Genomic DNA, 18,986 nt, shown 5'->3' on the forward strand with positions numbered 1-18,986 from the left:
GTTACCATCCTGAATCCAACAGATTCGAAGAGCTTTTTTGCAATGGCTAGTTAACATTGGGCCAGCATTTTGAACACCTTTAAACATTTTTATTTATTTTAGCGAAAAAATTGTTGTTTTTAATAACAAAACATTTTTATTTTTATAAAGATTTCATTCAAATACAACTAATTCATATATATATATATGAGATAAAAAGAAAAATTTATGATAAATCAAACTAATTTCTTTGAAGTTTCTTGCAACTAAAAAAATTATAAAAATATCAATCATTATTTTTAAAAAAATTAATTCAATTTATTTAAGAAATACAAAAAAAGGCAAAAAAAAAAATGTTCTTTAAATGGAAACAATTAATGGAAAGGAAAACAAGTCTTCATCACGTCTTTTTTTTTATTTTTTGGCATAGGCATCATCTACTCCTGCTTTTTTTTTAATTGAGCGAAATCAAGTAACAAATGACTTGTTGCCTGCTAGTTCCAAGTTCAATATTCTATTAAAAATATATATAAATACAGTACACATGCATATAATGCAAATATATACATCTCAAATCAGATTTGAAGCCAGGTTTAACAACATCTCAAATCAATTATTCATCGGATAAAATAATAATTATCCGAAACAAAATTCACCCATTTGAAACAGTATCTATCATGTCCGGTCCAATCATCGAAGATACCACACAGCAGTGCTCATCTTGAGAGAGAGAGAAAATGACTTGTATGGATACAATTAAATGGTATCTAAAAGGACCAGGAATGGATCATGGATGTGATAAGTCAAAAGCGAGCAGCTTAAAATGTGATTTTCTACCCTACTCCTAGGTGCAAGATACAATACAGAATTGGCAACCACGCAACAAAATACACTTAAGTTGCTAATTCAGGAGCAGTTTGGCAGCAAGATCTTTGTAGCTGACTTTCTTCTTCACTGGCAGTAAACTGGGATTTTCAGCTGGCTTTTCGGTATCTAGGATTGGAGTTGTATTTTCCACCTTCTTCATACTGGGGCCTGACTGTGCATGGGGACCTTCAGCTTGCTTTTCATTGTCAAATGTTGGATTTGTGGTCTCCCCCTTCTTCATACCAAGGCTTGGAATCATGTCCATTAAGATGGCATGAACTGGATCGACCATGACTTCTAGTTTCTCAGGCTTCTCAGACACCTTGTCATAATACCTTTCGCTCATTTCAACATCAGGAGCTTTATCTAACCACTCTTCATGTCTGTTCTCTTCAGCAGTCTCCTCCTTTGCTTTACCTCTCCACGATGATTCTGAATCTTCTACCGTTTTAGTTTGTTGGATATCCAAATTGTACTTGCTAACTGGCCCATGAATTTCTTCATTTCCTTCACTCATTTCGTTTTCTTCATTTTTATCATCATGAGAACAGCTTTCATCTGGTTTTTCTTCAGATATTTTAGCAGGCTTGTTTACGGTGCATGCACGTGTTCTTCGAGCTAGGCCAGCACCCATTTTTCGTTTCTTTGTTATCCCACCAGCAGGCTCCCCTCCATGAATTTCATCATTTCCATCACTCATATCATCATGAGAACAGCTTTCGTCTGATTTTTCTACGGATATTTTAGCAGGCTTGTTTACAATTCGTGCCCGTGTTCTTCGTGCTTGGCCAGCACCTATGTTTCCTTTTTTTGTGCTCCCACCAGCAGGCCTCCCTCTTTTCCTCGTTGTCTCCTTTTCACGGGAGACCAGTTTATTTGAATCTTTTAAAGCAGCTTTGCTTCTTTTCTCCTTGGCTTCACTATCAGTAACTGACGGCAATCTCTCATTTTCTGCACCATCTAAAATGGGAGTTGCTTCTTCCATATCTAGGTCACATACACTAGAGGAAAAGAAAAAGCAGTATGAATGAGCGGTGTTAGTTACACTGCTTATAAATAAAATAGAAGAATTTTAGAAGAGGCATGCATGAAAATGTGAGCAAGTTATGGTCCAACCAAAGTCTGATATATTATGATATTAAGTGGAAGAAATAATTCTATCATCGTTGTCAATGCTAAGCATAAACCAGCATCTCAGAAACCATCATGACAACAATTTCCACATTTTGATCACTATTTCCACTAAGTTAAAAATGATAATCCCAAAATAAAAAAAGAATAAAGTTGAGCAGTAACAAATTACAATGGCTCGCCTACATGCAATTGAATTAAAAAAAAACAATTCATACTGAAGATAGTCAGAGCAAAGCTAGGATTCAACTGCCCACAATTAATAGGCAACCAGTCCCAGAGAGGATGGGTAAATGGTGAAGTTATTGTCCCAGCAAACTATGAAAAATGATGTAAGCAGTCTTCCAGTAAATTTATTACTTGGATTTGAGTTTGAATATTACAACCGAAGCATATAAGACTTTTCACCCAACTTTACAATTCACAAACCACTGCAAAATGCTGTATGATGTTCTGACTAGGTGTTTGAATTTTTTCTTAGTAAGACAAAAGGATATCATATTTATAATTTATTCAGGCAAAAGTACATATGCACTTACACTTCTTTGCAGTTTGACTCTTCCAAACCAGAGGGTTTCAAGTTATATGTATCCTCTAGCAACTTTTGCCCCCTCTCCAAAGAGTCCTCCAACCATTGAGATCCAATCACATACAACCTCTTATTCAGGAGAAAATGTTTCTCTGCAATTGTGAAACTGTAGAAAGAATATCTATTATTACTTAAAAACAAAAAATTGAAAGTTCTCCTTGAATATTTTAACAGTGTGTATCACTTGCATAATCAGCAGCATAGATTAAGTTTCTAGCAATACTCTATTGTATCATATAATTTCATCAGCCATAACAGTCAATAGAGCTAGGTAATAAGAAGTTGAGAACTATAATGAATTAAAACAGAAGCATCACTACAACCAAAATGAGATAGCAGCGGTGACATATCTGAATCTTTCCAATACAAAAAAAACTGACAAGATGATCAAACCATGAAATCTGCTGCGGCACAACAAACGCTTCCAATAATCATGTTGAATTGGTTTGGAAATATGCAATATGTCATGTGAGTATGGGTTATGGGTCATGTGCAAAGATGCACCAGCTAAAAAACAAATAATTCAACTCGACTTGTCAAAGACCATTCTTAGATAAGTCATTGTATGTCTGTTTAATCAGTACCCTGAAATATAATCACTTTCAATTTCCACCTAAATCTAGCAAATCAGATCCCGCTGCATCAAATAAAAAATGTGACTGTTAATTTATAATACATCAAATTGCCACTTAAATTACTAACTGCTTGACTTTTGAAATGACTAATAAAACCTTTTATTGATTTTTATTTTAAACCAACTTAGAAGGAATTTAAGTGAAAGACCCAAAATAAAATGAATGAAGTTACTTTAGCCATTTTAAAAAGTTAGATAGCATTCAAACCTATAGTTAAAGATTCCGCGTGAAAAGAAAGTGCAAGTTATCCAACAGTTTCTGCTACCAAACACCCTTGATCATGCAGGAAAACAATCGATAACTTAGGAGTACCTTTTCACAAGGGAACCAAAATCCACATCAGATGCTGGTACAATCAGGACCACCAAATGAGTGGCATGCGCAATATTATTGCTGACTTTGCCACCACCCATGAAAATTTCAAGTTTCAACCTCCTAAATGCAAGTCCTAACAAGGATTCCCAGTCGGGTGTTCTTCAAGAAAAAGTGAATTTGCAAGAAAACAAGTCAACAACTCTTCAGATAATAAAGCATTCGACCACATAAAGGAAAGAAGATGTATTAATGGAGTTATAACAGTCATTAAATCTTACAAAGACTCTCTTGAAATGTGAAAATATACACAGCAGCCATGAAACAGAGACCATTTTTCCTCTGGACAGTACTTTTGCTTGAAGTCGTCTATGGCTTTGGCATCTTCTGATGCATTTATGTTGCTCAAAAGCTGGAAAGAATCAAAAGAATAAAATAAATTGAATCCTCTCAAAATTCCATGTATCTATATAGCAGTTCCAATACATCAACATATATGATCAGAAATTAATGCTCCAAGTGTCCAAAAAGTTGAAAAGAATAATAAATGAATACAGTTTTACCTGTTTGATGTCTGAAAGATCAAGGTCCCAGTAGTAAGAATCAGAAAATTCATCAATTTCTTCGTGTAACTTCTTCTTTGAACCATCAGACAGGAAAAGGAAGCACCTTCAAAAAGTACGTGTAGTCAAAAGCATTACCATCACAGCTTGTCATCAAAATGGATAAAAAAATAAAAACCACTAAGCAACGAATTAAATGAAGGCAGGACTCACTTTGGCTGCAATGGAAGGAGCTTCTTTTGCAAACAGCAATCCAAGACCCATGAATAATGGATAATATCTCCGTGAAGCTTTGCTGCTTGATATTTAATCCCTGATACATACCCCTCTATATTATTTTTCTCCGCCAAAAGAAGTGGTATTTATGAGAAACAAACAGTGTGTGATTGTGGTGAGAGGGAGAGAGTGAATGGATGGAGGAGAGACCTTTGCTTTCAGCAGCTATACAATGGGTGACTGAGTTATTTAAATTCATTGAGAAAGTTCCCCCATTCTCAGCAACCATTTTGTGCAAGGATTCGAGAGAATTAGATGGAGGCACATTGACAAAGTCTGTACATGTTAAGGAAAGTTGCAAACATAGAAAAAGCATGGGGAAAAGCTGATAATAGAGCATTGGAGGTTTAAAAACCAGAAGGCAGCATAGTCCATAAAAGTGAAAATTTTCAAACTGAAAAAGTTCAGAGAATTTCTACTTCATCATGTTTCAAAATGTGCGTCAGTCATAAGAGGCAAAGAAATGAAAGCATGTAACAACCAGAAGAAGGATACAAAACATCATATTTGAAAATATCAAAGTTTCCCCCTTGATGTCAGAAATATCAGTCTGAATTAAATGAGATGGAACAACAGACACGCTCTTTTTCTCTCCTTTCCTAGACGATTTTATATGTGTCGGTTTGCTATCTTGCACATCTCCGTACCCTTTTCCTTTTTGTGTGGTACCATTACTTGAATGTACTAGCTCTACAAATGCTGCAGTAAGAGAAAGGAAACAATTACCAAACTAACTTAAGCGAGCTAGACCAAGTCCAATAGGTCAACTAATAAATTTATACAGCGCCAGTAATGCATGGAAAATCTGAACACATTATGTATCCTTACACTGCACATCAAGACATTCATGCCAAGGCTTGTCATATCTCACTCTGTCAATACGCGGAAATCTCAAGCTATATGGGGCAGAAAACACCTGGAAATCAGAAAGTGAACTGAGTTCAGGCTTGATCAGACAGGTATAAGCAGGAGTTATGATCAAGGAAGCATAACACGATTTTCAAAGGACAAAAACATTATGTTCTCCAAAAAAAGAAAATAAACCAAATTTGACACTTCTTAACTAGGAAAAACTTAAATACTAAAGTTACACATACCTCAGAACTTATAGTCCGAATATCACTAGTAATGGAAAGTATAATTGATCTACAAAAGTTAGGAGCAAGAAAAAAATATTATGGGCCAGATTAATATCAGTAGAATACATATTCCATCCAATGTAACAGGAACCAGAACAGAAATTTTACTTGTCAGGGTTTTCAATCCACACATCTGGTCTCTCTTTTGAATTATTTGTAACTTGATAAAAACTTGGTGGTGAGTTCTTTGGGTATTCATTCTTCCTGAGAAAAAGTACATGTGAAAAGATACAAGTAAATATATTTAAGATAGCACCAACAAGATGCTCAAAGATGGACCAAAACTTCCAAATATGAGAGGGTTCCAAGGCTACACAGGCAAGGCCTTTGCTTTAGAAAAATGGACAATGCATGCTACCTAACAAAGACTATATGGCAAGTAATGATGAAAGTAAATCCTATTGTCAGACAATTTCAGTTCCATCCACAGCTTTGCAATGCTTCTCTTGAGTGAGTGATACAAGCATGTTTTAAACTCAGAATTCCAAAAGTACCTAAAATAAGGCTTTAGTTTGGAGACAACAGTATCCAGCTCCTCATCTGACAGCCCATTGCCCACTCTGCAAAAGGAGATAAATCTACAAAAGAAAAGAGTGACTTCATGTGCATTGAATTTTACATAGAATATCATCTAGTACATAATTATCTTTACAGAAAATTGTTGATAAGGGGTAAATACTTACCGCCTGGGATATGTATTAGAAGCAGGACGCTCTGCTAGACCCAACAAGAATTGAGCCACCTGCAGTTTGTAAGAAAATTCTTATTCTCAAGGCCAAAACATTAAGATCACATAGCAAACAGGATCCTAAGAAAGAAGCTGAAGAAACAATCCTATCCTACAGCATTTTTCTGCGAGTGGCAGTTCAACACCTCCATCACTGCACTAGGAAATGGTTTCAATATTTCCTTTTCCCTAGATAAACAGTGTAAAGAATAAAAAAATTAGAAAGAAGGATGGCAAACAAACCTCTCCTCCACGACGTCCAGAACCATAGTATCCCCCTATTGACAAATACATAAACAGTGAAATGCATTCAATTTCTTTAGAGGAACTAAAATTAAGAGAAACGAGTACAGACCTATGATAAGAACATCTAAGTCAGAACCAGCACGAATGTACTCAGGCTTCAGTTTCAACCACTTTCCACTCCGATCACTTGGTTCCCATTTGGAACCAAGGTCTTTTAATATAATACCTTCATCCCTAAGAGCATACATCATTTCATAAATAAGAAATATTTAATTAACAACTCTTAGAAAAGAAAAAAACAAAAACGTTTCACATTTATACACATGCTATGGACATGTTTCTCTCTACGAACAAATTTTGGAGTGGGGGGGGATCCTGTCCCTTCAAAAGTTAATATATATATATATATATATATATATTCAAAATCCTTTTGGTTTGAAGAGAATTTTAGAAAAAGTACTATGAAACACTTCCCTAAAATAAGAATTATACAGTCTTGCCCTCCAAGCACGTTTGTCTGGATTTGTTTCAATTTCTTTCTCCTTTCCTTCCTGACTATATTATGAAGCACTGTACACCCACAACCTTCAGTTGCACAGAATGTTATGGTGAACTCCTAATTAAATAACACCAAAATACTTTTTCTCAAACATGCTGGACATTGCAAGTTCATGTTTGTGAAGATACGGGAGACAATATTACAAGTTCATGGAAGGATTTAAGCACATTAGCAACTCCCAAGTTTCAATATCACTAAAATTAAGGCACAAGCTGTCCACACTAAGTAACAGCCACTCCAACCTAACAGATTTAGTGGGTGTTATTAGAAGAAGATTTATAACATTAATTAAATGAAGAAGAATACCAACCTGTTTTCAATGGTTTCCTTAAAAAACTTCTCAATGTCATCCACGTTATATGCAATAAGCGAACAATAAGGTTCCCCTGTATGGTTAGTGTGAGAAAATTACTAATAATCCATAAAAATAGACATCACGTAAAACATTCACCTAATAAAATTTTATATACATATACTAGAGCTTAGGGTTTAAATGCCAAGCAGTACAGTATCCTGCACATCCTAATGAGTCTGCATATCCAGACAAGCAAGCAACAACCATGAGTAATAATACTAAGCCAAACTGAGTAGGTGTTTGGAGGGGGGGTGGGGGGGATACACCTAGCAAGTACTTTAGCTAGGAGTTGAGCATCCACTTGACTTGGGCTGATAACCTCCCAAGGACGCTTGACATTAGGATTCAAATATAGAAAAAACCAATCGGAAACATAATATATAAAAGTTTTTTAACTATTAAATGAAAAAAAAAAAAAAAAAAAAGAGGAAATCTAATCTATTCATGTTGGATTCATAATATATATAAACATTCATCAGGCCTATTCATTTAAACCCACCAAACCAATAAGTCAAATCAACTTGACTTAATTAGTTTATTTTGGGCTCCAAATAGACCCAGCCCAACCAGTCTGAACCAGCACATGCCTAAGGTCACTACCTAAGCTGCTACAGAAAATTCTACTCACTACCCAAGTTGCAAACACAGTTAGTGCCAGCAATGATCACAGACTACCAAGGAAACAAGTCACTGAATTTACTTAGAAAAATCAAACAATTTCAGCTTGAACAACTTCATTTATACGCTACAGTCTACATCACATGAGAAGATTATCGAATGCATCAATTATGCACAAATGATACCAATGTTAATTTGTGTACCAGGAAGACGATGAGCATTAAGACCCCCATTAGGTACTAAGATCTCTAAACAACCCTTCACTGGCTTGACAACTTTACGGAGCAGCTCATGCCTTTCCTTCAAGGTTTGGTGAATCACACTTGTATCTCCAACATAAAGAATATCAAATGCAACATCTAGGTAATTATGTAAAGGTAAACTGAATCCATTAAATTATTTAAGTTGTGATTTTGATGATAAATCCATGTGGTTACTCACACAACTATTTTGTTATCTCAAAGCGAAAGAAAAGCTGAAACTGGACTGAACTTCAAATCAAGTCTGACAAAAAGGATACAGCATAACTGCAAGAGAAAAGACATGCATGTTATATCTTAACCACTGATTTCTAATTTAGGAACAAGGAAAACAATTACTAACAAAGAAGAGATAAAAACCTGTCTATCACTATCAAGCCCATCCCTTGCAGCCTTTGCTGTGAAAAGATAATATGTAGTTCTAAGTGATCATTACTCCCAGAAATGAAAACAAACACCCCCACCCCCCAAACAACAAAACAAAAGGGGAAAAAAGGGGAAAATGCCAATCAATGTGTCAAATAACCTATTTCTTGATTTGAACCAAACTCTGCAAACCGATTCAAAGATGTATCCCAGACCAGCATTTCACCATCAAGAATACACCTACAACGTTATGAGGAAAGAAAATTAGTAGAATCTAACATTTCTAAACTTCACAATGTTACACTTGCAGTCCTGAAATTTTTATATTGTTGGGTAATGATTTGGTACAAGGGAAATGGGGTTTAAATTTTACCTTTGTATTATTTAACCATGTTTGGTTGAATTTTTAAAGGATTTTAATTATTAAGGAGGTACTAGGTACCCCGACATTTGTGTTTTTGGAGGCTAAAATTTATTCTCCAGAAATATTTTTGTCTCAAAATACGCACTAAATTAATTTGTAATTGTCTCTCACCAATCATTACTAGTAATTTAAATATTTTCCCTCTTCCCACTAACACTTAACCCTTCAATTTATGAATATACCAAACATCTTTAAAAACTGACTTTCACATCCTTAAAATTGCTCTTGGAATAACTCCTATATTAATTCACCCTCATATTTTTTAATCTCATACCAAATGCCACCTTAAAAAGATTCATTATGCATCCATGTCCTGCCTTGTCGTGTTGATCTTTGAACACTTAGCTAGCATTTGAATGATAATGCCAGTGATATCAAATATATGTGCAAGTTTTATACACAAAAGGTAGCTTCAAACACACACACAGACACATTATCCTAATAAGCATGGAAGAGGAGTAGGAAGGCCTGCAGTGAAATCATCCATTTAGAAAATAGTTTGGCCTACCTGTGTGTCTTGCAACTTGCAGGACACACAAAGCAAAGGAAAATTTTTTTAAAAAAAAAAGACATAAAAAACCAACATAAAGAAGACAATAATAACTAGAGATGGGATTACCTCTCATCCAAAACATTTTGTACAATAATGTCCGACATTCCATGAGCATATTCAGAGTGATCTAGAAAGTTCCTGCACCAGTATTCTGCATGAGTGTCTATGAAACAAACTCAGAAGTGTGTGCAGTTGACATTTCTCAACATGATAGAGCTTAAAGAACTATTAAGTTCACAGTGATCTGAGTTTTGCAAAACTTCACATGGAAGAAAAATTGCTAGTCTTGGGAAAGTATTGACATATTGTAGACCTTGAGTTCAGGTTTTAGGAACTACAAAGATACATTTACTTAGAGTCAGGAAACTACAGGCTTATGCAAAAATAAGCAGGTGATAATAGTGTTACATGTAAAAGTATAAGCAGCATCTATTACCAACATAACTTAAAAAAAAAAATTAAAAAGACTTACCTTGAGAAATAGTGTACTTCCACACCATTCTTATGTATTTGGATGCGATCACCATCAAATTTACATTCCACCACCACTTCCTTCCCATGCAACTGCAGAAATAAGGTACAGCATATGAGATGCTAATTCTTAAAAAAAAGACATTAAAGAAAAATGATGTGTACATTGCAAATACATTCATGTAATCCAAAAAATTTTAAAAAAAATGCTGGAAGAAAACCTTTTTCCATGCAGCATGTGCATCACTAACTCTCATTGCTAGTTGAGGGCGCACTGCTTTTCCAACTTCAATATCCTGAAACAAAAAAATAAAGGAAAAATCAAAATTCCACAAGGTGCTAATCGTTAACATATAATGATAGTTGCAAGACTGACCAAAAACACAAGAAAATCATCAGATAGCCAGAGATAGAAAACATTCTCTTATCCCCTAAAATGCTTACACAATGCACACTGTCTTTGAATCCAAATTGATAACCTACATGTAATCTGTACATAAGGTGAGAACAAGACACTTTTTTCAAAGTTTAGCAACACATACCTGACGTTTATGCCTTTGATTTCGATCCCTCAGCTTTTCACAAACCAATTTCAAGTCACATGTAACATTAAACAAGTCTTCCGCATCTGGGTGAAATTCATGAAATACACTCTTTTCACTCATCCCCAACTTCAAATCTGCAACATATTTACAAAAAGACGCCTCAAAAAAAACTCACATACCTGAAAACAAAACACAATTTTCAAAAACTAGTATTAAACCAATCATTACCTTTAAGAATAATCATAATAATCCACTTCATTTCCTGTGTATTTGTCTTGTTTATCAAAGCAGCAAGTACTGCAGTTTTCTCACCCCTGATCATAAAATCATCAAAGATAACAAATAGCAATACTTCAAGTACCTAAGACACCACAGGAAAAAAAAAAAACTCTCAACAGCAAGTGAAACCTGCTATGGGAAAAATCTGTTTCCCACCACAAGTATTCAAGAATCACCACTACTAATTTAATGGGGCCAACAAAACAAAGGCTTTGATTTCGTCTAATGCAATTCATGTTCATCAAATCTATCGCAGATACAAATGCTCTAATTCACGCACAACCAGCAATTGATCTGCTAAACCGGATCACATAAAAACTAGTGTAATTCCCTCCTCTCAACACCCACAATTCACTAAAACTATCATTACCTTCTACTATCAAGAAACTTAATCTAACAGTATTCACAAACAAAATTATCATCATAACTCCAGCAATGCCTACTTACTCTGCCGCTAATTTTCACTTCCAACAACACCTAATCTAAAACACTACAATCAAAACCCTAGCAAAATTACGAAAAGAATCAAACTTGATTACCTATTTTCACTGGATGCCAATTTATCAAGCAAACCATTCAGCTCCTCAATCGTCAACCCACCCGACACCGTTCCCTGCCTCCGCTGCAACACCTATTTAACCAAAATTAAAAAAATATATACTATTTTTCATCCAAAATAACTAATTTTTTTGTTAAATTTTATTAAATTACTTACTTCGGCAGCAACGAGAGAGAAATTGCCAGCATTGGCACCGGTAGCGTTGGCGCCACCTTTACGCCAATTAATCAACTTCAAGGCATCAGGGGAATCCCTGGACATGCCGAGTGCTTCAATGAGGGAAACGGCGAGGACAGATTCTTTGAGACCGTAAGTGCCGCGTTCGCGGTCGAGGTTAGGTAGGATCAAGCGGACGGCGGAGAAGTAATCGGACGGAGAGCAGAAAGTGTCGATGAATTTGCGGAATTTGGAGCGTTTTCTGGAGGAAGTTTTGGTCTTTGAAATCCAGTTGAAGAGACTCACTAAGATGGAGAACTTCGTGTGCTCAGTTGACGACGAAGAGGAAGAGGAAGCCATTTTCGGGGGGTATTTTTTTTTCTTGGAGGTTGGAATTTAAATATGGAGGAGGTTTTTCTTGTTTGTATTTGGTGTAGTGACACGTGTATTGATTTTAGCTTGCAGGGGAAGATGTTCTATTACGGTAGTATTTGGTAATACGATCGAAGTTCCTTTTTTCTTTTAAGTGATTTTCGTGAAATTAATGCCTTTTTTTATATATTAACTTGGTATTTTTAGATAAAAAATTAAAAAATAATTTAAACAACAACTTTGAACCTCTACAGTCAAGCTGGTTTTTGAATCATTTTGAACATAAGTTGGATATTAATTTAATATTTTTTCTTAGATAAAAAATAATTTAAATAATAATTATTACCTCCATTTAATTTGACAGATTAACTTTATAATTTATGTTCTATTTATTTTTATATTTTAAAAATATTTTTGAAAATTTTAAATTTTTTTTATTTACTTCAAATTAATATTTTTTTTGGTGTTTTGAAATCATTTTGATGTGTTAATGTCAAAAATAATTTTTTAAAAAATAATATATATATATATATATATATTAATGTATTTTCAAGCGAAAATCACTTTAAAAAATAATTGCTACAACACACTCAAACATCCCATAGAGTCTATTTGGGAACACAGTGCAAATTAATATTTTTGTATTAAAAAAAAATTAAATTATTTTAATATACTAATATCAAAAATAATTTTATAAAAATAAAAAATATATATTTTGATGTATTTTCAAGCGAAAAGCACTTTAAAAAACAACTGTTACAACTTACAACACACTTAAACATCCTAGTGTCTATTTGGGAACATAGTGTAACTCGTGTTCTCTTAAATTTTAAAAATATATTTATATATTTTCAAATCGTTTTGATATGCTAATATCAAAAATAATTTTTAAAAAAATAAAAAATAATTATTTTAATACATTTATAAATAAAAAATACTTTAAATTACAATCATTATCATAATCTTAAACACACACTGATAATCTTACCATAACCAACTTGATACATGGTCTAACTTGAAAAGTCCAAACCTTGTCTAAAACTAAATTTATTTGTAATGGTTTTGGACATTAATAAGGTTAAATTCCAGTGTATAATTCATGAAAAAACTTCAATAAAAAATTCTAACTTTTAATCTAAAAGATTGTTGTTGTAGTTTTTTTATAATTTATTCTAAATAAAATCATTTTAGTATTGACTCAGGTTGAACAATGGTTCTTTGAGAAAACAATAGCCGTTTGAAAAGCGCCTTTGATGTCATTTTGATGTGCTGATCTCAAAAATAAAAAAAATATTATTGACATGCTTCTAAGTGAAAAATACTTTAACAACAACTGTTAGGTTGAAATCCAAACGTGGCTTCCACATGTTACACTGGCCATGTACAGGCTTACACATGGATTTGAATTAACTAGACTTGAAACTCATCAGAAATTAAATTGAGCCATTGAAGCCGAAGAACAGACGCTGGACACATTATAAGAAGAAAAAAAGATCAAGATAGGTTTGTATACGCGGTGAAAATTACGGTTAAAGCCAAAAACACAAGAAAAGTTGCTTTTTGGCTTGAAACGTTGACAGAAAAACAGTTTAATCAAGTTCAATGATGGTGAAATGCATGCTAGCAGCTTTACCTGCAAATGCATATTCATAACGAACACTAAGCTAGTGATCATGGAAGCAATGGACAAGTAGTAAATCAAGTTCGAGATGACAGTGGAAAGCTAGCAGCTTAATTAGACTAACTTCTTTTAAATCAATAAATATTAAACCCTTTTAGTTTTAAGCCTGTTTGGCTTTGCGGTTGAAATTATCTTTAGCTAAATTTCAATTTTTTTTTTTATTTTGCCAAAATTGAATGTGATTTGTATTTTTTAGATCGTTTTGATGTGCTGATGTAAAAAATAATTTTAAAAAAATAAAAGAAATTATTGACATGTATTTTGACACGAAAAACTATTTAAAAAACAATCGATATAACATTGCCAAACACGGGATCTTGTAAAACAGTTGAAGCAGAAATCAATGGTGTTGAAGCCAAAACCAAAACCCAGACACATCATACGAGACCAGAGGCAAAACTTACAGGAGAGTCGAAAAACTTCATAAATAAGCGAGAGCTATTAGTGGAGAGCTTAGTTTAGAGAATATCTGCAGTAGGTGAACTCAGTTTTGCATGGACGCTTTTCCCGAGTCCACCGATGGAAACCGCTTCTGCAAATGCAGCTGGTGCTTCTGTTCCCGCAAGTACAATAGCCACCCCTGCATGCATCACATACTGTAAAATATATGGCTATTTTTTGTTTTTAGCATATTTTTAAAAAGATACTTGTTAAATAATACAGTTAAATTTATTTTTGTAAAATAGTAAATTTTATATATGTCACGACAGTTTTTATATACTGTGATTAGAAAAAAAAAATATAATTGATTTTTATATGGCAGGTATGACCCTCAGATCATTAGTAATTTTTTCTTGTATTATTGAATTTATCTCATTGAATTTTATTTTTTAAATATTAGTAGTGTTATAATCAAAATTTCAATATTTTTTTTAAGATTTTTTTTTATTCATTTAATAATTTTTAAATGTTATTGCTATTATAAACAACATCCAGTTATAAAAATTATGTTTATAAAAATCATGTTTTTCCATTGCAACATAAACAAATGTGTTATTTCTTTAAATTTATCAATCCTGTTATTTTGGTAATATTTTAAATTAACTGTAATACTTTTTTAAAAAATAAATTAAAAAAAAAAAAAAAAGAAGAAGCAAGACTGCATCATGTCACATCACATTCAATTCAGTCCTGAAGCTTTCAGTACACCCATGAAAGAGTGGCGTGTTTGATGTGCGTGCTGACATGACTGGAGAAGGCTGTCCTACGACAAGATCAAACTTCCCATTGCACATACAAAACATCGTCACAAGCACAGATGCTGCCTTCTTCTTCTTTAAAAAAAAATATATATATATATATATTAAACCCTGTGCCCAACTTGCGCAACCTAGGAGTTGTGCTATTTCTTTTTTCTTTTTTTTTTTTTTAAAAAAGAGATGTGCATATGTTAGTTTCTAAAAAAACTGGCGCAGTTGTTGTCCAGTACATATGGGCTATAGATTTGTGTTGAATGGATGGATGGTTTTATTTCTTGCGTGGACTGGTTTTGGGATATTATATTATACAATACTTTAAATGATATGGGGAAATTATTGTTCCCCACATACAAAGCACTGTGAATTACACAGTAATCCACAGTGCTTTTTTTTTTTTTTTTCTAACTTTTCCTTCTTCATTTTTTCCGTTTCTTTTTTTTTTTCAAATTTACTTTTTTTTTCAACTTTCCTATTTTTTCATTTTTTAACAGTGCTTTTCTCCTTTTTTGTTTTTTTTTTTCTAACTTTTCCTCTTTTTTTTCCGTTTCTTTTCTTCTTTTTTTTTTTCAAATTTACTTCTTTTTTTTCAACTTTCCTATTTTTTCTTTTTTTTCTTTTTTTATTATTTTTTTTTTCAAAATTATTTTTGTTGATTTTAACTTTTAAATATTGACTTGGTTAAAATGTTTGCTTTCTAATTTTTTTTCTTTAAAATACTGTGGAGCGCTGCGATGTTTTTTCACATATTTTTTCTATTTTATTTTTTTATTTTTCAAAATTATATTTGTCGATTTTTTTTTAATATTGAGCTGATTGAGAGTTTAGTTTTGTAATTTTTTTTCTTTAAAACATTGTTGATTTCTACAATGTTTCTCTGCATGGTTTTTTTTTTCTCTGAAATTATCTTTTTTTATTTTATTTTTTAATATGAGCTGGTTAAAAATTACAGTTATAATATGCGAGGAAAGCACTGTAAATTTCCTAAAAAATTACTGTTGATTGCTACAGTTTTTTTTCTCACATGGTTTTTTCCTGTTTTTGTTATGTTTTTTCCTAAAATTATCTTTGTCAATTTTATTTTTTAAATATTAAGCTGGTTAAGAATTGCAATTACAAGTTTTTCCTCACAAAACACTATAGATTAATACAATTTTTTCTCATATGGTTTTTTTTTTCCAGTTTCTTTTGTATTTTTTTTTTGTAATATTTTTTTTAAAATTATCTTCGTCCATTTTATTTTTTTTCTAATATTGAGTTGGTAAGAATTTAACTTTGTAATAAAGCTTAATTATGTGGGGAAAGCATTGTAGCTTTGTTCATAAAACATTATGGATTGCTACAGTGTCTCTCCGCATGGTTTTTTTTGTTATAATTTTTTTCAAATTATCCTTTTCATTTTTTTTTTTAATATTGAGTTGTTTGTGAATTACAATTATAAGTCATTACAAATAAGGCTAAATCATGTGGGGAAGCACTGTAACTTTCATCACAAAACACTGTGAATTGCTACAGTGTTTCCAACATGATATTTTTCTCTTTTTTTGGTGTTTTTTTTGTTTTTTTTTTTCTAAAATTGTCTCTGTCGATTTTTTTTTTAATATTGAGCTGATTAAGAATTTAGCTTTATATTTTTTTTTTTCTTTAAAACACTATGAATTGTTGCAGTGTTTTTCCATGTGATTTTTTTATTATTTTTTTCAAAATTATCTTTGTCAATTTTTTTTTTAATATTGAGTTGGTTAAAAATTATAATTACAATAAAGCTAAATCATATGAGGAAAGCGTTGTAGTTTTTCTCACAAAATACTGTGAATTGCTACAATATTTCTCTAAATAGTTTTTTATTTTATTTTATTGGGAAAAAGCGCTATAGTTTTCCTTACAGAACATTGTCAATTGCTGCAATATTTTTTCTCATGGGTTTTTTTCCTTCCAAAATTATCTTTATTGGTTTTTTTTTAATATTAAGTTGATAAAGAATTTAGCTTTGTAATTTTTTTTTCTTTTTATTAACTAAAAAGCTAAATCATGTAGTGAAAGCATTGTATCTTTCCTCACAAAACACTATAGATATCTACAAATCATTTTGTTCAGTCTCTGAGTTTTTGATCATCAACACAACTTTTTTTCTGTCATAAAATATTTGCTCTATCATACCTTTAATTTTTATTACTTATCTAGCATTGGTTTACAGTTATAACACTATCAAGTGTATTTGTTTTATAAGCCCGCGGCAGCGCGCGGGCATGTCATCTAGTTGATTCCTATAGGAGAATGCAGCTTTTCTTGGATAGGAGGAAAAAAGAAAAAGAAATCTATACTTGGAATTAAAAGGGGATGGAGATGCTCTAACTCTTACATGACCCTCTCAATTTTTTTTAATGATAATGTAATAGTTTGGAGCACTCTTATGCTTTGGCTTATACCAAATTTAGTTTTATAGGAGATTATGCATAATATAAAGATATTTATAAATGGATTATAAATAGATATAACAATCTAACATGTACTCCACAAATATAAAACGAAACTTTGTTTTTAGTTAAATTACTTGATGAATAATTGATATAATATAAATATTATCAAACCCAACTCAAATTCATTATGAGATGTATACATTTGTATTATATATAGAACATTTATATTTTTTAATGTGTATATATATATAATACATCTCCGATAATGGATATCCAAAACTTGATATATAAGATATGGATATAAAAATTTCTTATCCAATGGACAATGAATATGGTATAAATTAATATATTAAATATCCAACCCATGAATACTTATTGTGATATAACCAAGAGCGAAAAATGACAAAGTTTATTATAAATTAAAATTATCAAAGACCAAGAACACCATAATTATAAATACACACCTTCACTATTTAATTTTTTATTCATCCAAGTTTTACTTAGCAAAAAAACTACTATAACCATTTATATAGAAAAAAAAAACCCAGAAAAATCTTATTAATATTGAATAAAAAATTCTTAAATTGAAAATGAAAAAAACAAAATTAATTAAAAAATATATTTATTTTAATAAAAAAAAAAAAACTTGTGCATGGATCTTTGAGGATTGAAAAGAACTCATTTTCAAGTTTAATTGGAACCCCTCCACCATAAAAGCAAATTGTTTGGGTAATATGAAGAAAATAAACAAATTGTTTCCATAAAAAAAAACCTAAACAAATTGATTGTTTCAGAGATATATTGAAAAGAATCTCTCTTGCACACATGTACATATGTATAGAAATAGAACTATATCCATCTTTATCGGTTATATTTATCCATTTATCGGTTATATGAATTCAGACCGTCTCCATTCAGATAATCGAAAGTAAGCTTCCATAGAAGCGAGCAAAGCTGCCAGCCATGGTTACAGATATTGCTATTTTAGAAGGACGGCGATCGATGAACCTGAACTAGTTCATGCATTCTTTGCCCTAGCTAGATGGTCCTCGTGACACAGGCTAAGAGACACATAATGCCTGCACATTTGAAAAATAATTGGATCGGTTTCTTTTGCTTTAGATGCTTTAGTACTCGTTTGTCTGTCTGCTCTGCCAATCACGTTTTAGACTGAACCGGTTGTGCCAAAGGAATTAAAAAGGGTGACGTAACAACAGTTATTTTTAAAAATATTTTTTATTATTTTAAAAGATATTAAAAATTTTATTTTTATTTTTTAAATTTATTTTTAAACATTAACACTTCAAAGCGTGATTTCTGTATAACCAAGGGCCATTTCTTCCTCTCTTGAAACGTTGCATGACTAACCTTCGGCCACCATGGATCGATGTCACAATCTTTCATTAATTAATTCAAAGCCTTGAAATATTGACTATATATCTCCTAATTATTTGAATTTTATTAGTAAGTATCTTGCAGAGTACAAACCAAAGCCTTGTATATTAACCAGTAATTAATTAATGGGCGACTTTGTCACTTGAATGATACGTTTGATCAATAATATTTTTTCTACTAATTTTAATGATAATTAAGAGATAGTTTTCATATCAACACTATATATATCATTTTTTTTTAATGATTTTAAGAACAAACATATATATAACCTTTTATCTCTTTTGTATTTATATATTTTATTATATAAAACACT

At 32.0% G+C, this 18,986-nt stretch overlaps 1 protein-coding gene across 1 annotated transcript; it reads right to left on the reverse strand.

Annotated features, from left to right (window-relative positions):
* Positions 1-592: 592 nt before the first annotated feature.
* On the reverse strand, positions 593-12,058 carry LOC118039547 (DNA ligase 4). The gene is made up of 27 exons (XM_035046272.2): positions 11,610-12,058; positions 11,434-11,525; positions 10,844-10,929; positions 10,613-10,749; positions 10,292-10,366; positions 10,072-10,163; positions 9,666-9,737; positions 8,783-8,862; positions 8,617-8,654; positions 8,517-8,523; positions 8,200-8,355; positions 7,334-7,409; positions 6,574-6,698; positions 6,462-6,496; positions 6,175-6,233; positions 5,986-6,069; positions 5,600-5,695; positions 5,450-5,498; positions 5,181-5,268; positions 4,848-5,051; positions 4,503-4,628; positions 4,290-4,389; positions 4,077-4,182; positions 3,795-3,925; positions 3,514-3,675; positions 2,517-2,672; positions 593-1,847 (listed from the first exon to the last, which is right to left on the reverse strand). The coding sequence occupies exons 1-27, from the start codon at positions 11,967-11,969 to the stop codon at positions 881-883; spliced, it is 3,759 nt and encodes a 1,252-aa protein (XP_034902163.1). The 5' UTR covers positions 11,970-12,058; the 3' UTR covers positions 593-880.
* Between the last annotated feature and the right edge of the window lie 6,928 nt (positions 12,059-18,986).

This window comes from Populus alba, chromosome 18, assembly GCF_005239225.2.
Source record: "Populus alba chromosome 18, ASM523922v2, whole genome shotgun sequence".
Classification (NCBI taxonomy): domain Eukaryota; kingdom Viridiplantae; phylum Streptophyta; class Magnoliopsida; order Malpighiales; family Salicaceae; genus Populus; species Populus alba.

Bases quoted from the DNA above. Each gene is read 5' to 3' on its own strand.
- LOC118039547 (XM_035046272.2), bottom strand. From the start codon at position 11,969: ATGGCTTCCTCTTCCTCTTCGTCGTCAACTGAGCACACGAAGTTCTCC. The intron at 10,367-10,612 runs GTATGTGTTGCT...TTTTTGTTTCAG, and splicing joins ATCAAAGGCATAAACGTCAG to GATATTGAAGTTGGAAAAGC. The intron at 5,696-5,985 runs GTACTTTTGGAA...ACTTTTTCTCAG, and splicing joins AAACTAAAGCCTTATTTTAG to GAAGAATGAATACCCAAAGA.